The sequence below is a fragment of the Mustelus asterias genome, chromosome 29, assembly GCF_964213995.1.
Source record: "Mustelus asterias chromosome 29, sMusAst1.hap1.1, whole genome shotgun sequence".
Lineage (NCBI taxonomy): Eukaryota > Metazoa > Chordata > Chondrichthyes > Carcharhiniformes > Triakidae > Mustelus > Mustelus asterias.
The window spans coordinates 15395543-15415960 of record NC_135829.1 but is presented as its reverse complement, the minus strand read 5'-3'; the positions used below and the strand labels follow the sequence as shown (position 1 = coordinate 15415960).

General features: G+C 48.7%; 1 protein-coding gene across 1 annotated transcript; it reads right to left on the bottom strand.

The window, feature by feature from the left end:
• Positions 1 to 973: 973 nt before the first annotated feature.
• Positions 974 to 17531, bottom strand: commd4 (COMM domain containing 4). The gene is made up of 7 exons (XM_078200123.1): positions 17465 to 17531; positions 13671 to 13736; positions 10791 to 10830; positions 6867 to 6986; positions 6447 to 6527; positions 5221 to 5397; positions 974 to 4318 (listed from the first exon to the last, which is right to left on the bottom strand). The coding sequence occupies exons 2-7, from the start codon at positions 13722 to 13724 to the stop codon at positions 4278 to 4280; spliced, it is 513 nt and encodes a 170-aa protein (XP_078056249.1). The 5' UTR covers positions 13725 to 13736; positions 17465 to 17531; the 3' UTR covers positions 974 to 4277.
• Positions 17532 to 20418: the final 2887 nt, after the last annotated feature.

The window sequence follows — 20418 nt, the reverse complement described above, 5'->3', positions numbered from 1 at the left end:
CAGATCCAATTCCTAGTTTCTGCGGAGGAAGTGCTGGAACACAAGGTGGTATAGCTGGCAGCATGGTGGCACAGTGGTTAGCAGTGCTGCCTCACAGCACCAGGGACCTGGGTTCAATTCTGGCCCTGGGCGACTGTGTGTGTGGAGTTTGCACGTTCTTCCCATGTCTACGTGGGTTTCCTCCGGGTGCTCCAGTTTCCTCCCACAGTCCAAAGATGTGCCAGTTAGGTGGATTGGCCATGCGAAATTGCCCCTTAGTATCCCAAGATGTGCAGGTTAGGTGGATTGGCCATGCTATATGTGTGCAGTTGTGGTGATAGGGCGGGGAGTGGTCCTGGGTTAGATACTCTGTCGGACAGTCAGCGCAGACACAACATGGCCTCATTCTAGGGAATTCTATGAACTGGTTTCGTTGCTCTGGGTTGGGAGAGAAATGATGTGGAGATGCCGGCGTTGGACTGGGGTGAACACAGTAAGAGTTTTAACACCAGGTTAAAGTCCAACAGGTTTCAGAGCAGTGCTCCGAAAGCTAATGGCATTTGCTACCAAATAAACCTGTTGGACTTTAACCTGGTGTTGTTAAAACTCTTATTGGGAGAGAAATCCAGGGATGGAAGTGCCTATCGGATTCCTGTCTCAAACGACATTTGGTCGTATTCAATTCAACAGAATTATGGACACAGAAGGGAATTGAGGAATTGAGATAGGGTGGGGATATGGGATAGGGTGGGGATATGGGATAGGGTGGGGATATGGGATAGGGTGGGGATATGGGATAGGGTGGGGATATGGGATAGGGTGGGGATATGGGGTTGGGATCAAGGATCGGCCATGACCTTATTAAATAATGACACAGCCTGAGGGGCAAGATGACCAATAGCAGCTCTTACTTCTTGTGATGGATTCTAATTGGCTCACATTTCAGCCATCGACATGCAGGAGTGCGAGAAATGACCAAACAGATAGACCTCCATTCGGATAAGCTTGCAATTTTATTTTCACAATTTATAAGTTTACAAACTGCCATTAAGTGGCTGGACAGTATTTACCTCATGCATGCGTACGAAAAACCCTAAAGAAACTTCAGTCAAATTTTGGGTGGGATTTTCCGGCTGGGATCACCCTAATGCCAGAATGTCCCACCCGAGGTCAACTGATCGTTGCATGGTCCGTGTCCCTCCCGCGACGATTCCCGCAGCGGGCGGGAGGGAAAATTCCACCCTCAGTGCTTAAACCCCCCCAAAAAATCTGTACATAGCATATTAACTCACTGGTAAAGTAGATACTTAAAGATCTTCGACTGTGACCAAATGTGACCATACACAAAACCTGGGTAGTTCATACCACCCAGTCACAATACTGAATTACTGGCCCCGATTAAGAATGTCACTTTGCTATAACATCACATGGATATCTGCAGGAAGCAGAGTATAATACAAAACTGAATCAAAGTTAACTTTTTCCGAGACACACACTTTTCTTTGTAGCTTTATTGGACACATGTATGTAAACACTTAACCACAGCACGCACACTAGTTTGGGGATAGACATTCTCAGTGACATTCCCGACATTGAAGGTGAGACTGAGATTACAAACCCTTGGACATTGAGAACTCAAACACTCCCGAATTGCCCAGTCCATGAAATCCACAGGGAAGTCTCCGATTCTGATTGTCTCTGCTAGTTAGATTAGTTTTTTTTTTTATAAACAGGGCCAATGATTCCAAGTTCAACTCAAAACAGGACGCAGGACGGCCCTATTTGGTTCAGCAGTTTGAGATGCAATGCAGACCCTACCCCTCCACTGTGTGAATAGGAAGTCAGCAATGAAAAGCACCGCGGGTCTCGGAAAACTCTCAATCCACCCAAGAAATCTCAATCGTTCCGAGCCCAACCTCATGAAGGTTTTATTTCATTTTGCAACCTGAGCAGGATTCTGATTAATCTCCGTGCTCAAGGCAAAAGCGGGAACTGGAGCATTTTGTTGTTACGGGTGTCTGAGTCATTCTCTCAGCGACCAAAGCTTCACTCACATTCTATGTTCCCGCTGCCCCGTAAGAAAACACGAGGAGCGGGAGGAGAAAGAGAGAGAGGTACCAACTTACACAGCCGCCTGATCATTTCAACCTAACAGAGCGCAGCTATCACCTGGCTATCAGCCCTAGCTGCTTCTGAAGCCAGGTTGCAAGGGTTCAAAAGACATAGCATCCTTACAATGCAGGAAGGGGCCATTCGGACCATCGAGTCTGCACTGACCACAATCCCACCCAGGCCCTATCCCCGTAACCCCACATATCTACCCTGCTAACCCCCCAATCAATTTAGCATGGCCAATCTACCTGACCCGCACCTCTTTGGACTGTGGGAGGAAACCGGAGCACCCGGAGGAAACCCACGCAGACACGGGGGAGAACGTGCAAACTCCACACAGACAGTGACCCCGAGGCCGGAATCGAACCCGGGTCCCCGGCGCTGTGAGGCAGCCGCGCTAACCACTGTGCCGCCTCATGGGGTTACTTGGATGGTCAATGTGATAACCCACTGTGTGGCTATAAATGGGGACAGACACCGGCTCTTTCTAAAATAAAAAGTGTGGGAAGAATTTACTGACTGGCTCTCTCCTACGGGCTAACGTCCTGCAAGTTACCAAAGTGGTCAAGACCTGAGCAAAAAGGAAAAAGGGCTGGTGGTCATTTCGAGGCTGATTTACAAGCCGGAGGAGTGAAACAAACCCCCTTCCCCCACCCCCCGACCCTTCGAAAACACCATTTCATTCAAACACTTGGCCTCAATTCTTTTGCAGCCTTCCAGAACAAAAAAACACTTCATATCAGAGCTCAACCCTGCTCCTTCAAGTGACAACACATCCCCGGGAAACTCCAGTGACGGATGCTGCCCTGAATCCACAGGTTTTAGGATCCAATTAGCTCGAATGCAAAGATACTTGGGCCAAGCCTCCTTATTTACCAACCCGCTTAAGAAGTCAAATAATATAATCTGGCAATGAAATAAATTGTCTGCGCTCCTGATTAGTGTCAAGTTCTCAAAGGTAATGCACGTTATTAAACACAGGGACTGCAACTGTGTCCCAATTCCGCACCCAGCTGGCGATTCTTCCATTTCCCAGCCCCTTGTAGACACTGTTAAATTCCGGACATTGTAAATTAAGGAAGCCTCAAACAACCTGGGATGGCCATCTGGAAGTTAAACAATCATAGAAACCCTACAGTTCAGAAGGAGGCCATTCGGCCCATCGAGTCTGCACCGACCACAATCCCACCCAGGCCCTACCCCCACATATTTACCTGCTAATCCCTCTAATCTACGCATCCCAGGACTCCAAGGGGCATTTTTTAACCTGGCCAATCAACCTAACCCGCACATCTTTGGACTGTGGGAGGAAACCGGAGCACCCGGAGGAAACCCACGCAGACACGAGGAGAATGTGCAAACTCCACACAGACAGTGACCCGAGCCGGGAATCGAACCCGGGACCCTGGAGCTGTGAGGCAGCAGTGCTAACCACTGTGCTACCGTGCCGCCCAATCGTTGCTGAGAGGAAGCTTTTCACCCGAGTTGTCTCAGGCAGGTTCGAACCAAGGGCCCTCGATTCTACTGGCACGCCCATCCCGAGGCTCGCAGGATGGCGTTCTCCGTTGGCCTCGGGTGCCATCTCTACGAGCCTCGGGGTGGGCGTGCCAGTAAAATTCCGGCCAAGATCTCCAGGGGCGAGTGGAGAATGTTCCAAACCACTGCACCTCCCGGGTCAGTCAACTGGCGTGCAATCGTTGGGTCAGAGGTCAGAGTTCAGTCAGCCTCGCCATATAAGATGCCCCAACGGCGAGACTCAACCAGCCAGGTGGAGACGTTAACTTCTCGTTGCGATTTCCCGGTGGTAATTTTGCTTGTACCCTTGATATCCCCAAGACATTGCAGTGCTGAAGGAGCTACTAGAGGCTCAAAGGGCCGAATGGCCTACTCCTGCATCTAGGTTCTACATAAATCATTACACACAAATCATTCTCGAGAAAGTGCTTCATCAAGATACGAATTCAGGTCCTAATCTTTCGGATATACAAATATCTTTCACGCTAGCTTTGCGGGAAGGACGTTTAATGGAATGTTCAAACTCCGGTCGGATCCGCAGCCCAGAGAGCAACAGGAGTCATTGTTTTTTTTACTGTATCCGAACGTTTGCCCCTCTCTTCCGCCAATTTCCTGCAAATCCAGGAAGTTCGCAGTTCACCAGAAGAGTTGACCATTTTGTATAAAGTCGTTTAGTTCAAGGCGTTCATCAGTGCCTGTGCTTGCTTGAGTTCTGAGGGGACAAGACAAGAGGGGTCATTAACCCTCGCGGACTCTTGAAGTTTAAATTTATTTATTAGTCACAAGTAAGGCTTACATTAACACTGCAATGAAGTTACTGTGAAAATCCCCTAGTCGCCGCACTCCGGTGCCTGTTCAGGTCAATGCACCCTAACCAGCACGTCTTTCAGACTGTGGGAGGAAACCAGAGCTCCGGGAGGAAACCCACGCAGACATGGGGAGAACATGCAAACTCCACCCAAGCTGGGAATCGAACCCGGGTCCCTGGCGCTGAGGCAGCAGTGCTAACCACTCTGCCGCCCGTTTGTGATACTCTGTCAGAGAGTCAGTGTAGATTCGATGGGCCAAATGGCCTCTTTCTGCACTGTAGGGATTCTATGGAATCATAGAGGTTTACAGCATGGAAACAGGCCCTTCGGCCCAACTTGTCCATGCCGCCCTGTTTTTTTTAAACCCCTAAGCTAGTCCCAATTGCCCACATTTGGCCCATATCCCTCTATACCCATCTTACCCATGTAACTGCCCAAATGTTTTTTTAAAAGACAAAATTGTACCCGCCTCTACTACTACCTCTGGCAGCTTGTTCCAGACACTCACCACCCTCTGTGTGAAAAAATTGCCCCTCTGGACCCTTTTTGTATCTCTCCCCTTAAACCTATGCCCTCTAGTTTGAGACTCCCCTACCTTTGGGAAAAGATGTTGACTATCTAGCTGTGGAAAAGTAACCTTAGGACTGAAGCAGTAGCAGCAACGCAGGCACATTCATTAGAAATGTTAGTCTTAATGAGTTAAACAAAGCAAGAGTTTGTACAACATGAAATGGGCTTGGTCAAATTTCTGATCACCCCACCCACCCATTTCCCTCACCCCCATTTGTTGGTAGACTCGACCTACCAGTGAGCAAGACCCTGAACTTGTTGGATGTCACCGTGACGACCGTGGGCTCCACAGTGCCCGTGTCAACATTCCGAACGTTGATCTTCAAGTGGACCATGGGTTCATTCACTTCCTTCAGCTGACTGGAACTCAGCGAGTAGTCCACCCTCCACGACACGGAATCTAGTCTGTTCACTGCATACGGAGAGCAAAAGTCCCGTTAGGGCCACACAGTTTTTAAAAAAAGAACAGGGAGGGGGTAAAATAAATCCCTACCCACTCCCACAACGCGCAACCTCTCTGGCCACATCTCATTCACACTAATTTGGCATGTCAGCTACGACTCTCACCAACTTTCACAGATGCACCACTTCACCAACGGGGACGAAGTAGAAAAGGTCGAGAGCTTCACTTTTTTTAGGTGTCCAGGTCACCTGTCCTGGTCCCCCCCCCCATGCCGACGCTATAGTTAAGAAAGCCCACCAACGCCTCTACTTTCTCAGGAGACGAAGGAAATTTGGCATGTCAGCTACGACTCTCACAAATCTCTACAGATGCACCATAGAAAGCATTCTTCCTGGTTGTATCACAGCTTGGTACAGCTCCTGCTCTGTCCAAGACCGCAAGGAACTACAAAGGGTTGTGAATGAAGCCCAGTCCATCACGCAAACCAGCCTCCCATCCATTGACTCTGTCTACACTTCCCGCTGCTTCAGAAAAGCAGCCAGCATAATCAAGGACCCCACACACCCCGGATATTCTCTCTTCCACCTTCTTCCGTCGGGAAAAAGATACAAAAGTCTGAGGTCACGTACCAACCGACTCAAGAACAGCTTCTTCCCTGCTGCTGTCAGACTTTTGAATGGACCTACCCCGCACTAAGTTGACCTTTCTCTACACCCTAGCTATGACTGTAACACCACATTCTCATGACTGTAACACTACATCCCTCTTCTTTCCTTCTCTATGAACGGTATGCTTTGTCTGTATAGCGCGCAAGAAACACTACTTTTCACTGTATACTAATCCATGTGACAATAATAAATCAAATCAAATCAAACCCTAGCTGTGACTGTAACACTACATTCTGCACCCTCTCCTTTCTTTCTCTATGAACGGTATGCTTTGTCTGTATAGTGTGCAAGAAACAATACTTTTCACTGTAAGCTAATACAATAGTAAATCAAAACTGGAGAGAATCCAGGCTCATCGCCAAACTTCGAGATAAAGATATTGCCACTTACGCCTGAGACTGCTCTCCTTTAGTCTGTCTTGAAGGGCAGTCTGTTTGTCTTCGTAAGATTTACAGAGGGCAGCAGCATGTTCTGAAATGTTAAGCATGAGATGCAGTTAGGAAGATTCCGGGCCCAGTACTGAAGGTATCATGAAAGGTGGGGATACAGAGGAATCTTCGTAACGGGAGCACTCTGTCCAAAACCAACCAGTTTACTCATCAAACTTTACTTTACAAACACTCCCAGTCACGATGTGGAGATGCCGGTGTTGGACTGGGGTGGGAACAGTGAGAAGTCTCACAACACCAGGTTAAAGTCCAACAGGTTTATTTGGTAGCACGAGCTTTCGGAGCGCTGCCCCTTCATCAGGCGAGTGCCTATCACGCTCACAAACTCTTGTTGATACAACAGGTCGGAAAACAACAATACCTTTTGGCAGACCAAGTTGTTGTAATTCACTAGATAACGATTCGCCATCAACGCCATACTTGGCCGCGCTTGATATCACAAAGTTTAGCACCGCAATAGTGGCCTTTATATCGCTGGTTTCTGCAATTCAAAAATAAATATCCGAGGATTAACGTTATTTTTTGGCAATATTAAATTGTCCTTTTGTGCAACTTTGCAAAGATTTTCATTTTGTAACGGACAGGAGTTGCAGCCCTGCTCCAGTCCTTACATGCTGACAACATGGCTTCCGGATGGTTCTGCCTAAGAGAGAGAGAGAGAGAGAGAGAGAGCACTCCACCCTCTGGTGTGAGCGCTCGCTCTCAGTTTCCTTTGGTCCCACAAGTCAGTACTGCTGTACTGTCTTAAAGAGACAGACACCACATGGGCAGCACGGTGGCACAGTTGTTAGCACTGCGATTAGCACTGCTGCCTCACAGCACCAGGGACCCGGGTTCGATTCCCGGCTCGGGTCACTGTCTGTGTGGAGTTTGCACATTCCCCCCCGTGTCTGCGTGGGTTTCCTCCGATTTTGCTCCTACAGTCTAAAGTTGCGCGGGTTAGATGGATTGGCCGTTCTAAATTGCCCCTTAGTGTCAGGGGAAGAAGAAAGCTTCTTCCACCTTGAGGAAAAAGATACAAAAGTCTGAGGTCACGTACCAACCGACTCAAGAACAGCTTCTTCCCTGCTGCTGTCAGACTTTTGAATGGACCTAGTTGGCATTAAGTTGATCTTTCTCTACACCCTAGCTATGACTGTAACACTACATTCTGCACTCTTTCCTTTCCTTCTCTATGAACGGTATGCTTTGTCTGTATAGCGCGCAAGAAACAATACTTTTCACTGTATAATAATACATGTGACAATAAATCAATTCAAACGGGGGACTAGATAGGGTAAATGCATGGGGTGACGGGAATAGGGCCTGGATGGGCTTGTGGTCAGTGCTAACCACTGTGCCACCGTGCTGCCCATGTGGTGTCTGTCTCTTTAAGACGGTACAGCAGAACTGACTTGTGGGACCAATGGAAACTGAGAGCGAGCGCTCACACCAGAGGGTGGAGTGCTCTCTGTCTCTCAGGCAGAATCATCCAGAAGTCAATGGGCCGAATGGCCTCCTTTTGCAATGTAGGGATTCGATGATAACAGACAGAAAGCAAGTTGGTGACATCCTCATCAGTAGTAAACTCTCCCACATTAACACTGCGTTTTGTGTCGGTATTCTTCTGGAGCTAGATATGGCAGTTTCTTCCTTTAGGTATGATATTGAATTTTGTTGTCAGTGCAGACAGAGTGCCTCGCTGCAGATGAGGTGATTAACAGTCGAATCAATGATGTTGGTGTTAATCAATGGGTGCACAGCATTGCACTGCTCAGTGGACGAGTGTAGCCTGTAACCTTTGTTCACTATTTAGACCAGTGGCGGGCAATCTGAGGCCTACCCACAGTGTTGCCAGATTCTGCTGCCTTTCCATCCTTGTAGTTTTTTTTCCCACTAAAGTGACACACACACAAAGCGAGGGCAGGTGATGTGAGGTGCGTGCTGATTCCTCTCAACGTTGACTAGACACAAGGAAGGCTGGGCTCTCAATCAAAGTACGATGTAAAGAAGGTAAGCATAAACTGGGGCGGCTCGGGGGCACTGCTGCCTCACAGCGCCAGGGACCCGGGTTCGATTCCCGGCTTGGGTCACTGTCTGTGTGTGGAGTTTGCACATTCTCCCCGTGTCTGCGTGGGTTTCCTCCCACAGTCCGAAAGATGTGCGGGTTAGGTTGATTGGCCATGCTAAAATTGCCCCTTAGTGTCGGGGAATTAGCAGGGTAAATGTGTGGGGTTATGGGGATAGAGCCTGGGTGGGAATGTTGTCGGTGCAGACTCGAAGGGCCAAATGGCCTCCTTCTGCACTGCAGGGATTCTAAGAATATAAATATTTATTTTGTTTTTATCATTTGGAGTTATCGACAGTTAATATATGAATAAGCATTTTCTATAACTCGTTATGAAGTATTCGGCATTTATTAAATACATGTTGCAATTATACAGGGCCTTGGTGAGGCCACACCTGGAATATTGTGAGCAGTTTTGATCTCCTTTTCTGAGGAAGGATGTTCTGGCTCTCGAGGGAGCGCAGCAAAGGTTTACCAGGCTGATTCCGGGGATGGCGGGACTGATGTATGAGGAGAGATTGACTTGGTTAGGATTGTTTTCGCTGGAGTTCAGACGAATGAGGGGGGATCTCATAGAGACTTATAAAATTCTAACAGGACCAGACAGGATAGGTGCAGGGAGGATGTTCCCGATGGTGGGGGAGTCCAGAACCAGGGGTCACAGTCTGAGGATTCGGGGTAGACCATTTAGGATGGAGGTGAGGAGACATTTCTTCACCCAAAGAGTGGCGAGCCTGTGGAATTCATTACCACAGGAAGTAGTTGATGCCAAAACATTGAATGTATTCAAGAGGCGGCTGGATATAGCACTTGGGGCGAATGGGATCAAAGGTTATGGGGAGAAAGCAGGATTAGGTTATTGAGTTGGACGATCAGCCATGATCGTGATGAATGGCGGAGCAGGCTCGAAGGGCCGAATGGCCTCCTCCTATCTTCTATGTTTCTATATTTAATCTTATTCATGGGGGTCATGATTAGCGAACAAGCCCGATTTCAATCTTGAGGCCCACTGCGAAGGAGGGGGGGGCCACTCACGCAGCAAGGTTGCCCTTCGCTGATTTAGGCCATGAGCAGTGGCCTGTTAGCATACGCGCCTCTTGAGTCACAAGGTCTTGAGCACACAAATCATGGCTGACACTCCAATGAAGTACAAAGGGAGTGCTACACTGTCAGGAGGTGCTGTCTTTTGGAGGAGACATTAAAGCAAGGTCGCACCGGCCTACTCAGAGGGATATTAAGGGTCGCTTGGTATTAGCTTGAAGAAGAGTGTACCACAATAACTGGTGTCCTGGCCAACATTTAATCAGCATTACAAAACCAATGATCCAATCTTTATCACATTTGCGGTGTGCAAATAGGCTGCTGTACTTTGTGCAGTACTACAGTAGCTACAGATCATAGAATCACAGCAACCCTACAGTGCAGGAGGAGGCCATTCGGCCCATCGAGCCTGCACCGAGCACAATCCCACCCAGGCCCTACCCCCGTTACCCCACATATTTACCCCGCTAATTCCTCTAACCTACACATCCCGGGACACTAAGAGGCAATTTAGCATGGCCAATCCACCTAACCTGCACATCTTTGGACAGTAAAGGGCAGTTTAGCACGGCCAATCCACCTAACCTACGCATCTTCCATTGTGGGAGGAAACCGGAGGACCCGGAGGAAACCCACGCAGACACGGGGAGAACGTGCAAACTCCACACGGACAGTGACCCGAGGCTGGAATTGAACCCGGGTCCCTGGCGCTGTGTTACACGGTGCCACCGTGCCACCCCTAAGATAGTGACTTTTAAAGGGGCATCTTGACAAATACATGAATAGGATGGGAATGGAGGGATACGGTGCCCGGAAGGGTAGGGGGTTTTAGTTCAGTCGGGCAGCATGGTCGGTGCAGGCTTGGAGGGCCGAACGGCCTGTTCCTGTGCTGAAAGTTTCTTTGTTCTTTCTACACTTCAAAAAGTACTTAATTGGCTGTAAAGCGTTGAAGCAGTCTGGTGATCGTGTCAAACACGATGAAAACACAAGACTTTTTCATTCTTTTTGCATGTTCACATCAAAGGGAGCCTCTTGCATTCTGCATGGAATAATATTCCCTCAACAGTATGATGTATAATAAGCAAATATCACATTACACGGCATTGAACGAACAATTACAAGTGCAAAACACAAAAATACTTGAGCATTGCAAAGACAACTAGATGATGCACATGAAAAAGCTTGGCAGAGACTTACCAAACTTGGCATCTGCAGTGAGCTTTGCAATCTTCTCATACTGGCAGGAGAGAACCAACAGGCAATGAGTGATTGCTGACACAACTAATGTTCAAATGTGCAAAGAAGCTTGTCAAAAAACCCAATACGTCGACCAACTCTTTCAGAAACAATCACACGGGGGTTGGGGATGGAGATGGGGGACTTCACAGCGCCAGGGACCCGGGTTCGATTCCCGGCTTGGGTCACTGTCTGTGTGGAGTCTGCACGTTCTCCCCGTGTCTGCGTGGGTTTCCTCCGGGTGCTCCGGTTTCCCCACACTCCAAAGAAGTGCCGGTTAGGTGGATTGGCCGTGCTAAATTGCCCCTTTGTGTCAGGGGGATTAGCTAGGATAAATACATGGGGTGATGGGGATAGGGCCTGGACGGGATTGTGGTCGGTGCAGACTCGATGGGCCAAATGGCCTCCTTCTGCACTGCAGGATTCTATTGGATTCATACATTGTCACAGCCGATTGCCCACTTTGTTGAAGGATAAAACAAAACACTTTAAGGATAAATATTGTTATTCTACCAACAAAAAAAACGGGAATTTTCCATATTTTCTGAAAGAATCAGGGACCCATGGTCTTATAAATTCCTGCTTTTCTTTTGAAAGACACCCACGGTTTTCTCTTACGAGGACGTTTGGAAACCATTGCTAGACAAAGGCCGGAATTTTCCAGCCCTTCCCGCCGACATGAACGGAGATGTTAATGGTCCCAGATTTGCCGTGGATTTTCCCGCAGGTGACAGCAGGGGGACTGGAAAATTCCAGCTAAAGAGCCAGTTCTCTGACCGATCAGCATCACTGGGGATGGGTTTCCACATCCAGCAAACAAAATATCTTCTGAGTTGTAGCATTTCACTGATAAACTAATGGAGTCAGAGTTTTACAGCACAGAAAGAGGCCCTTTGGCCCATTGAGAGGAGTTTTGGGCCCCATACCCAAGGAAGGATGTGCTGCCTTGGAGTGAGTCCAGAGGAGGCTCTCGAGAATGATCCCAGGAATGAAGGGTTTGTCACACGAGGAGCGGTTGAAGAGTCTGGAACTATACTCGATGGAGTTGAGAAGGATGAGGGGGGATCTCATTGAAACTTACAGATTACCGAGAGGCCTGGATAGAGTGGACATGGAGAGAATGTTTCCATTAGTGGGAGAGACTGGAACTCGAGGGCACAACCTCAGAGTGAAGGGACACTCCTTGAAAACCGAGATGAGGAGGAATTTCTTCAGCCAGAGGGTGGTGAATCTGTGGAACTCATTGCCAGAGGGCTGTGGAGGCCAGGTCATTGAGTGTCTTTAAGACTGAGATAGATAGATTCTTGATCAATAAGAGGACCGAGGGTTACGGGGAGAAGGCAGGAGAATGGGGATGAGAATCAGATCAGCCATGATCGAATGGCAGAGCAGACTCGATGGGCCGAGTGGCCTAATTCTGCTCCTATATCTTATGGTTTTATGGTGTCTGTGCTGGCCATCAAACACCTATCTATTCTAATCCCATTTTCGACCCCTGGTTCGTAACCTTGTCTGCTACGGTGTTTCAAGTGCTCAACTAAATGCTTCTTAAATGTTGTGAGGGTTCCCTGCCTCTACCACCCTTTCAGGCAGCGAGTTCCATTTTCCCACCACCCTCTGGGTGAAAATGTTTTCCTTAAATCCCTCTAAATCTCCTGAGTCTTAGTTTAAATCTATGCCCCCTGATTATTGACCCCTCTACTAAGGGGAAAGTTCCTTCCTATCTGTGTCCCTCATAATTTTGTACACCTCGATCATGTTCCCCCCTCAGCCTTCTCTGCTCTAAGGAAAACATCCCCAGCCTAACCAGCCTCTCTTCATAGCTCCAGCCCCGGCAACGTCCCAGTGAATCTCCTCTGCACTCTCTCTGTCTCGAGTGCAATCACATCCTTCCTATAGTGCGGTAACTAGAGCTGCACACAGTACTCTAGCTGTGGTCTAACAAGTGTTTTAAACAGCTCCATCATAACCCCCCTGCTCTTATACTCTGTAAAATTCTATAACTCATATTTTGGCAGTGGTTAGCACTGCTGCCTCACAGCGCCAGGGACCCAAATTCAATTCCGGCCTTGGGTGACTGTGTGGAGTCCGTACCTTCTCCCCCACGTCTGAGTGAGTTTTTTTTCATAAAATCCTACAATGCAGAAGGAGACCATTCGGCCCATCAAGTCTGCACTGACCACAATCCCATCCTACCCCCATAACCCCACGCATCTACCCTAGCTCAGTCCCCCTGACACTCGGGGGCAACTTAGCATGGCCAACCCACCAAACCCGCACATCTTTGGACCGGGGCACCCAGAGGAAATCCACACGCGGACACGGGATCTCCGGCTTTCCGGGTGCTCCGGTTTTCTCCCTCAGGTCGAAAGATGTGTAGGTTAGGTGGATTGGCCATGCTAAAACATTGAATGTATTCAAGAGGCGGCTGGATATAGCACTTGGGGTGAATGGGATCAAAGGTTATGGGGAGAAAGCAGGATTAGGCTATTGAGTTGGACAATCAGCCATGATGGTGATGAATGGCGGAGCAGGCTCTAAGTTGCCCCTTAGAGTCTCAAGATGTGCAGGTTAGGGGGATTAGCAATGCAAATATTTGCGGCAATGGGGATAGGGCCTAGGTGGGATGATCTGTTGGACAGTCGGTGCAGACTCGATGGGCCAAATGGCCTCCTTGTACACGGGAGGGATTCTATGATCAGGAGGTTATGGTGTAATACAGCAGGTTTACTATCAGAGAGGTAGGAGGAAAGCCTTAAACAGGAAAATAGAACTGACGTGAGTCACACTATCCCTTCAAGACCTCAGCTACACAAGTCCTATATTAAAAATGATACTTACATCAATTCCATCTCCCAGCAGGTCTTTCAGTACCTGGACACAGAGCAACTTCATCTTCACAGAAGACTGGAAGAGAAATCAGTGCTATTAAAAGGAATACAACCATAAAATCATTCCTGTATTCACTTCACACACACGCAGAGTGCCCATTCCACCATGAATGAGAAACCCTTTGACCCAGAAAGCAGGCAATGAAGCGATCCAGGCCATAAACACCAGCAAGACAAAGTTGTCAATATTATTATTTGCGGAATTGTGCATCACACTGACATTGGTATTTTAACTATCGGTTTTCCTCACGTTAACCTCGAACTGGACCTGGAGGACCAATGGTAGGAAATGGTGGTTCAGTTGTTCGGGGCCTTGGGCCGGAATTTTACCTGCCCGCCCCCCGTCACGGGAATCGGAGCGGGCGAGGGGCGGACAATGGAAAGGTCCGCTGGACCTGGGGCAGTATTTTCTGGTCTCAGGGCGAACGAGGCCATAAAATCCTGCCCTTGGTCTGGACTACCATGTTCAGCTCTGGCACAAGGTTTAAAGGGTTCAATTAAGTTTATTTATTAGTGTCACAAGTATGCTTTGCAGCGTACATTTTACACTACCAAAAATTGCAAAGCTCTCCACAGCTAACAAAAGACTTCAGAAGTGTCATCACTGTGGCAATGTAAGTTTAAGTTTTTTAGTTTATTTATTAGTGTCACAAGTAGGCTTACATTAACACTGCAATGAAGTCACTGTGAAAATCCGCTCGTCGCCACACTCCCGGTGCCTGTTCGGGTTACACGGAGGGAGAATTTAGCATGATTCATCCACCTAAATCGGAACATCTTTGGACATTAAGGGGCAATTTAGCATGGCCAATCCACCTAACCCGCACATCTTTGGACATTAAGGGGCAATGTGGCATGGCCAATCCACCTAACCTGCACATCTTTGGACATTAAGGGGCAATTTAGCACGGCCAATCCACCTAACCCGCACATCTTTTGGATTGTAGGAGGAAACCGGAGCACCCGGAGGAAACCCGCGCAGACACGGGGAGAACGTGCAGACTCCGCACCGACAGTGACCCAAGCCGGGAATCAAACCCGGGTCCCTGGTGTTGCGAGGAAGCAGCGCTAACCACTGTGCCACCGCAGAAGTGGTTACGTAAACAGAGCTCAAATTTTCTTAAGTTTGGAAGATTGAGCTGTGATAAAATCGACATGTTTAAAATAATAAGATAAAGGCCGGAAAATGATTTCCCTTGAGTAAGGGATCAAAGCGAAATCTCCAACTTAGAACCAGTTTGTTCTGCGGTGAAATCAGGAGGCAGCTCTTGCGGAGTAGAAATCACTCCCACAAATCGCTGAGCCCATTGAACTTCTCAAGACCAAATTTGTCACTGGGAGCATCAAGGGATATTGACCCAAAATCAGCACCACCTTCTCAAGGGCAACTAGGGATGGGCAATAAATGCTGGCCCAGCCAGCGGCGCCCATGTCCCACGAACGAATAGAGGCAGAATGGGTGAATGGAGTTGAGGTGCAGAGACCATCCAAGCCTCCCTGAAAAATATGTAACATTCCCATCGATCTGTGGGAATCTCTTGCCCAGGACCACCCAAACTGGGGAAGAAGCATCCGCGAAGGTGCCAACCATTTTAACCGCCTCCGGCCCAGGTGGTGGCCAAGCGCCAAAAGCGGAGAGGACTGACCAAAGTCAGAACGCCCCATCAGATGGCACGGTGGTTGGCGCTGCCGCCTCACAGCGCCAGGGACCCAGGTTCAATTCCAGCCTTCGGTGACTGTCTGTGTGGAGTCTGCACATTCTCCCCGTGTCTGCGTGGGTTTCCTCCGGGTGCTCCGGTTTCCTCCCACACTCCAAAGACGTGCGGGTCAGGTGGATTGGCCGTGCTAAATTGGCCATGGCGAACGCGTGAGGTTATGGGGATAGGGCCTGGGTAAGATGCTCTTTCGGAGAGTCGATGCAGATGGGCTGAATGGCCTCCTCCCGCACTGTAGGGATTCTATGATCAGGCGAGAATGGGATTTGGGGCAGGAGGGGATTCTGCTCTGACGAAGGGTCACCCTGGCTCGAAACGTTGGCTCTACTCTCTCTCCACAGATGCTGTCAGGCCTGCTGAGTATTTTCTGTTTTTGTTGAGGGTTTAGCTGCGATGCACCAAGTACTCAAGCTCGTGCTGGCATTCAACCTGGGCAAAGGTTGGCAAGGGCTAATAATGCGCATGGACCACACGCACTGGAACCGGCAAGAAAAATGTAGACTACTCGGACGGGACAGTTGGTTGTCATGTTGTAGTTTCTACATAATCTGTCATTTCACTCCACACACGCAGAGAGGGAACCCTCCTCCTTTAAGCTGACCCAAGTGCCGACTGCTTACGGTTAAACTGAAGGCCCACCAAGCCTCCCAGGTGGCTGCTGAAAAGTGCCACTGCACCATTATCAAGAGGGAAGCCACCCCGGCATCCTGATCAATACTCGTTCCTCAACCAACAGTTAAAACAGGTCAACTCATCGTCTTCACATATTGCTGCTCCTGGGAGCTTGCTGTGCACACATTTCCTACCGTGTTGCCAATGTTTACAAGAACGATTATATGTCAAAAAGTACTTCATTGGTTGAATTTTACAGATGCACCATAGTGGGTGGCGCGGTGGCTAGCACTGCTGCCTCCCAGGTTCGATTCCCGCTTTGGATCACTGTCTGTGCAGAGTCTGCACGTTCTCCCCGTGGGTTTCCTCCGGGTTTCCCCCCCACAGTCCGAAAGAGATGCTGGTTGGGTGCATTGGCCATGCTAAATTCTCCCTTGGTGCACTGGAGTGTGGTGACGAGGGGATTTTCCCAGTAACTTCATTGCAGTGTTAATGTAAGCCTACTTGTGACACTAATAAATAAACTAAACTAGGAAGTATCCTTTCCAGATGTATCACAGCTTGGTATGGTTCCTGCTTTGACCAAGACCACAAGAAACTACAAAGAGCTGTGAATTTAGCCCAATCCATTGCACAAACCAGCCTCCCATCCATTGACTCTGTCTACACTTCCTGCTGCCTCGGAAAAGCAGCCGGCATAATCAAGGACCCCACGCACCCCAGACATTCTTCAGTCAGGAAAAAGATGCAAAAAAAGTCTGTGATCACGTACCAACCGACTCAAAAGCAACTTCTTCTCTGCTGCCATCAGACTTTTGAATAGACCCACCTTACATTAAATTGATCTTTCTCTACACTCTGGGCAGAATTTTCCAGCCACGCTTGCCGCAAGACAGGAAAATCCTGCTGGAGTCAACGGACCTTTCCATGGTCCGCCCGCTACGATTCCCGTGGCGAGCGGGACAGGAAAACCCCTTCTCTACCTGTGATTGCAACACTATATTCTGCACTCTCTCCATCCCTTCCCCCCTATGTACTCTATGAGCGGTATACTTTATCTGTATAGCACGCAAGAAACACTATTTTTCATTGTATCCCAATACACGTGACAATAATAAATCAAGTGTGACATGCTTTGGGACCTCCCGAGGTGGTGATTTTTTTCTATATGAGAAAAAGGGAATTGTGACTCCCCCTTCAACATTCCCAATACGTCAGAGATAACTGTCAACGTTATCGATTGTGAAAACACTTTGCAAATGATGTCTAAAGGTCAACCGTTTGCCGTGTATATCTGATGGTTCGAAACTCGGCAACATATTGAGTCAGTTCCATTTGAACAACAGCTATTTCCCTTGGCACAATTGCTAGGTTAGTGTTCACAGCGTAATGACATTCAGAAGGTTGGACACTCAACTATTTTTGCCAAGGTGCTGATCTCAGCCAGAACCCAGTCTGGGCAATCCAGGTCGCCACAGAAACGGAACCTCTGCAAAGTAGAAGGTCACAGTGTTAGTCATCGCCTTCCCGAGCTCGCGTGCAAGTTAGAACACGAAACCTAAAGCACGACTGTGCAAACATTTACAATGCAACATTTCATATTAACAATTCAAAACATTTGTTGAACAGACAACAGGAACATATATCAGAAATATATCATAGCTTTATATATCGTATAACAGAAATATCATAGAAATATATCAGCTTATACCCATCAGGAAAGCGAAACAGGTTGCGAAAGGGAAAAGAGAAGGTTGAGGGGCACTACTGCCTCACAGCGCCAGGGTCCCGGGTTCGATTCCCGGCTTGCGTCACTGCCTGTGCAGAGTCTGTGTATTCTCCCCGTGTCGGTATGGGTTTCCTCCGGGTGCTCCGGTTTCCTCCCACAGTCCGAAAGACGTGCTGGTTAGGTGGATTGGCCATGCTAAATTGTCTCCTTAGTAAGAAGTCTTACAACGCCAAGTTAAAGTCCAACAGGCTTATTTGGCATCATGAGCTTTCGGAGTGCTGCCCCTTCATCAGGTTCACTGACCCGATGAAGGAGCAGCGCTCCGAAAGCTCGTGATACCAAATAAGCCTTTTGGACTTTAAGCTGGTGTTGAGAGACTTCATACTGTGCTCAAACCAGTCCAACGCCGGCATCTGCACATCATGTCTCCTTCGTGTCAGGGGGATTAGCAGGGTAAATACGGGGTGTTACGGGGATAAGGCCTGGGTGGGTTGTGGTCGGTGCAGACACAATGGGCCGAATGGCCTCCTCCTGCACTGTAGGGGTTCTATGATTCCCTACAGAGCAGGAGGAGGCCATTGGGCCCATTGAACCAGCTCCACCATTCGACCACCATATGATTGAATGGTGGAACAGGGTCGAGGGGCCCAATGGCCTTCTGTTCCGACTTCATGTTTGTACATTATCAGTATTTGTAGTCCAGGATGTGCGTGGTTATTGTTTGTTTATGGGTGGACCGTGGATGCAACTGCGAATGGTGTATGGATCATATCGATTATCTTATGCACGTTATCAAATGTGGTCGGAGAGATCCAGGACCCAGAGCTCCATTCCACCAGGGCTCGGTTAGAAAACAGGCCCTTGGCTCATTGTCCTGAACTCCTTTCACTGAGAGTTCATTTCGTCATTGGTCCTTTCTCTTGCCTTACCATTGCAGGGGCAGGACAAGACGGCACAGTGGTTAGCACTGCTGCCTCACAGCATCAGGGACCGGGTTCAATTCTGGCCTTGGGCCACTGTTGATCTGCAGTTTGCACATTCTCCCCATGTGTGTGTGGGTTTCCTCCGGGTGCTCTGGTTTCCTCCCACACTCCAAAGATGTGTAGGTTAGATGGATTGGCCATGCTAAATTGCCCCTTAGTGTCCAAAGATGCGCAGGTTAGGGGGATTGGCCATGCTAAATTGCCCCTTAGTGTCCAAAGATGTGCAGGTTAGGTAGATTGGCCTTGGTAAATTACCCTAGTGTCCAAAAATGTGCAGGTTAGGTGGATTGGCCATGCTAAATTATCCTGGTGTCCAACGATGTGTAGGTTAGGTGGATTGGCCTTGCTAAATTGCTCCTTAGTGTCCAAAGATGTGCAAGTCAGGTGGCCATAGTAAATGTGCGGTGTTACTGGGGTGGGGGCTGGGTTAGATGCTCTTTCGGAGAATCAGTGCGGACTCATGGCCCGAATGGCCTCCTTCTGCATGATAGGGATTCCATTGTTCTTAGTCTACCTCGGCCGGAAAGAGAATTGACCCCATGCTCTTGCCATCTACATTCTGAACCGTGTGCTAGCCATCTACACAATCGTTCATGTTCACAGGTGATAGGAGACAGGAGTCGGAGCAGACCCAGTATCTTGTGTCCAGAAAGTAAAGGTCGTGTGTGACTCAATCAGTTGGTTGTCAAGGGTTGCTTTATTACCTAATAAACCCTCCTCTCTGTTGCACCAAATGTGTAATGGACCCTTTCCGAGAACCCTTTTTTATCCCTCTCGAGTGTGGGGGCTGGTGAGCTCAGTTGGCGAGGTGGCGAGTGTGAGATTCAGAATGAGGATGCCAAGAGTGTGGGTTCGATTCCCATTCTGGATGAGGTAGACTCGGGTCTGCCTTCCTGTCCCTGTCCACACTTTGTCTCGTCACCCCAAAATAAATGTCAAAGTAATTTATAGGACTTTTAAAAAGTAGGATAGAAGGAATCTCGGGGGCAGCACCGACGTGGATTGAATGGTCAGTCTTCTTGCGGAGGGAGTGCAGCACAATGTCACCCCGAGGCTGAGATGGTAAGCTGAACCCCTCTGCCCCGGTATTATCGCGAGACTATTAGTCCACAAACTCAGCTGATGTTCTGGGGACCCGGGTTCGAATGCCGCCATGGCATATGGCAGAATTAGAATTCAATAGACATAATTCTGGAATTTAGAATCTACTGGTGACCATGAAACCATTGTCGGAAAAACCCATCTGGTTCACTGATGTCCTTTAGGGAAGGAAATCTGCCGTCCTTACCCGGTCTGGCCTACATGTGACTCCAGAGCCACAGCAATGTGGTTGACTCGCAACTGCCCTCGGAAATGGCCTAGCGAGACACTCAGTTCAAGGGGAACTAGGGATGGGCAATAAATGCTGGCCGAGCCAGCGATGCCCATGTCCCACGAATGCCCAAAAGAAAATGCTAATGGGAGCTTACTGCGCCAAAATTGGCTGCTACATTTCCTCCGTTACGACGGCAATCGCATTTCAAAAGGCTTCCAAAGGCTGTAGGGGATGCCGGGGAACTCGGAGGTTGGGTAAGGCGCTACAGAAATGTTTTCCTTTCGATCAAGGCCAGCCTCCAGATGCAGGAAGAGAGGGCAGCTAGAGTTCTTCTTGACTGTTGC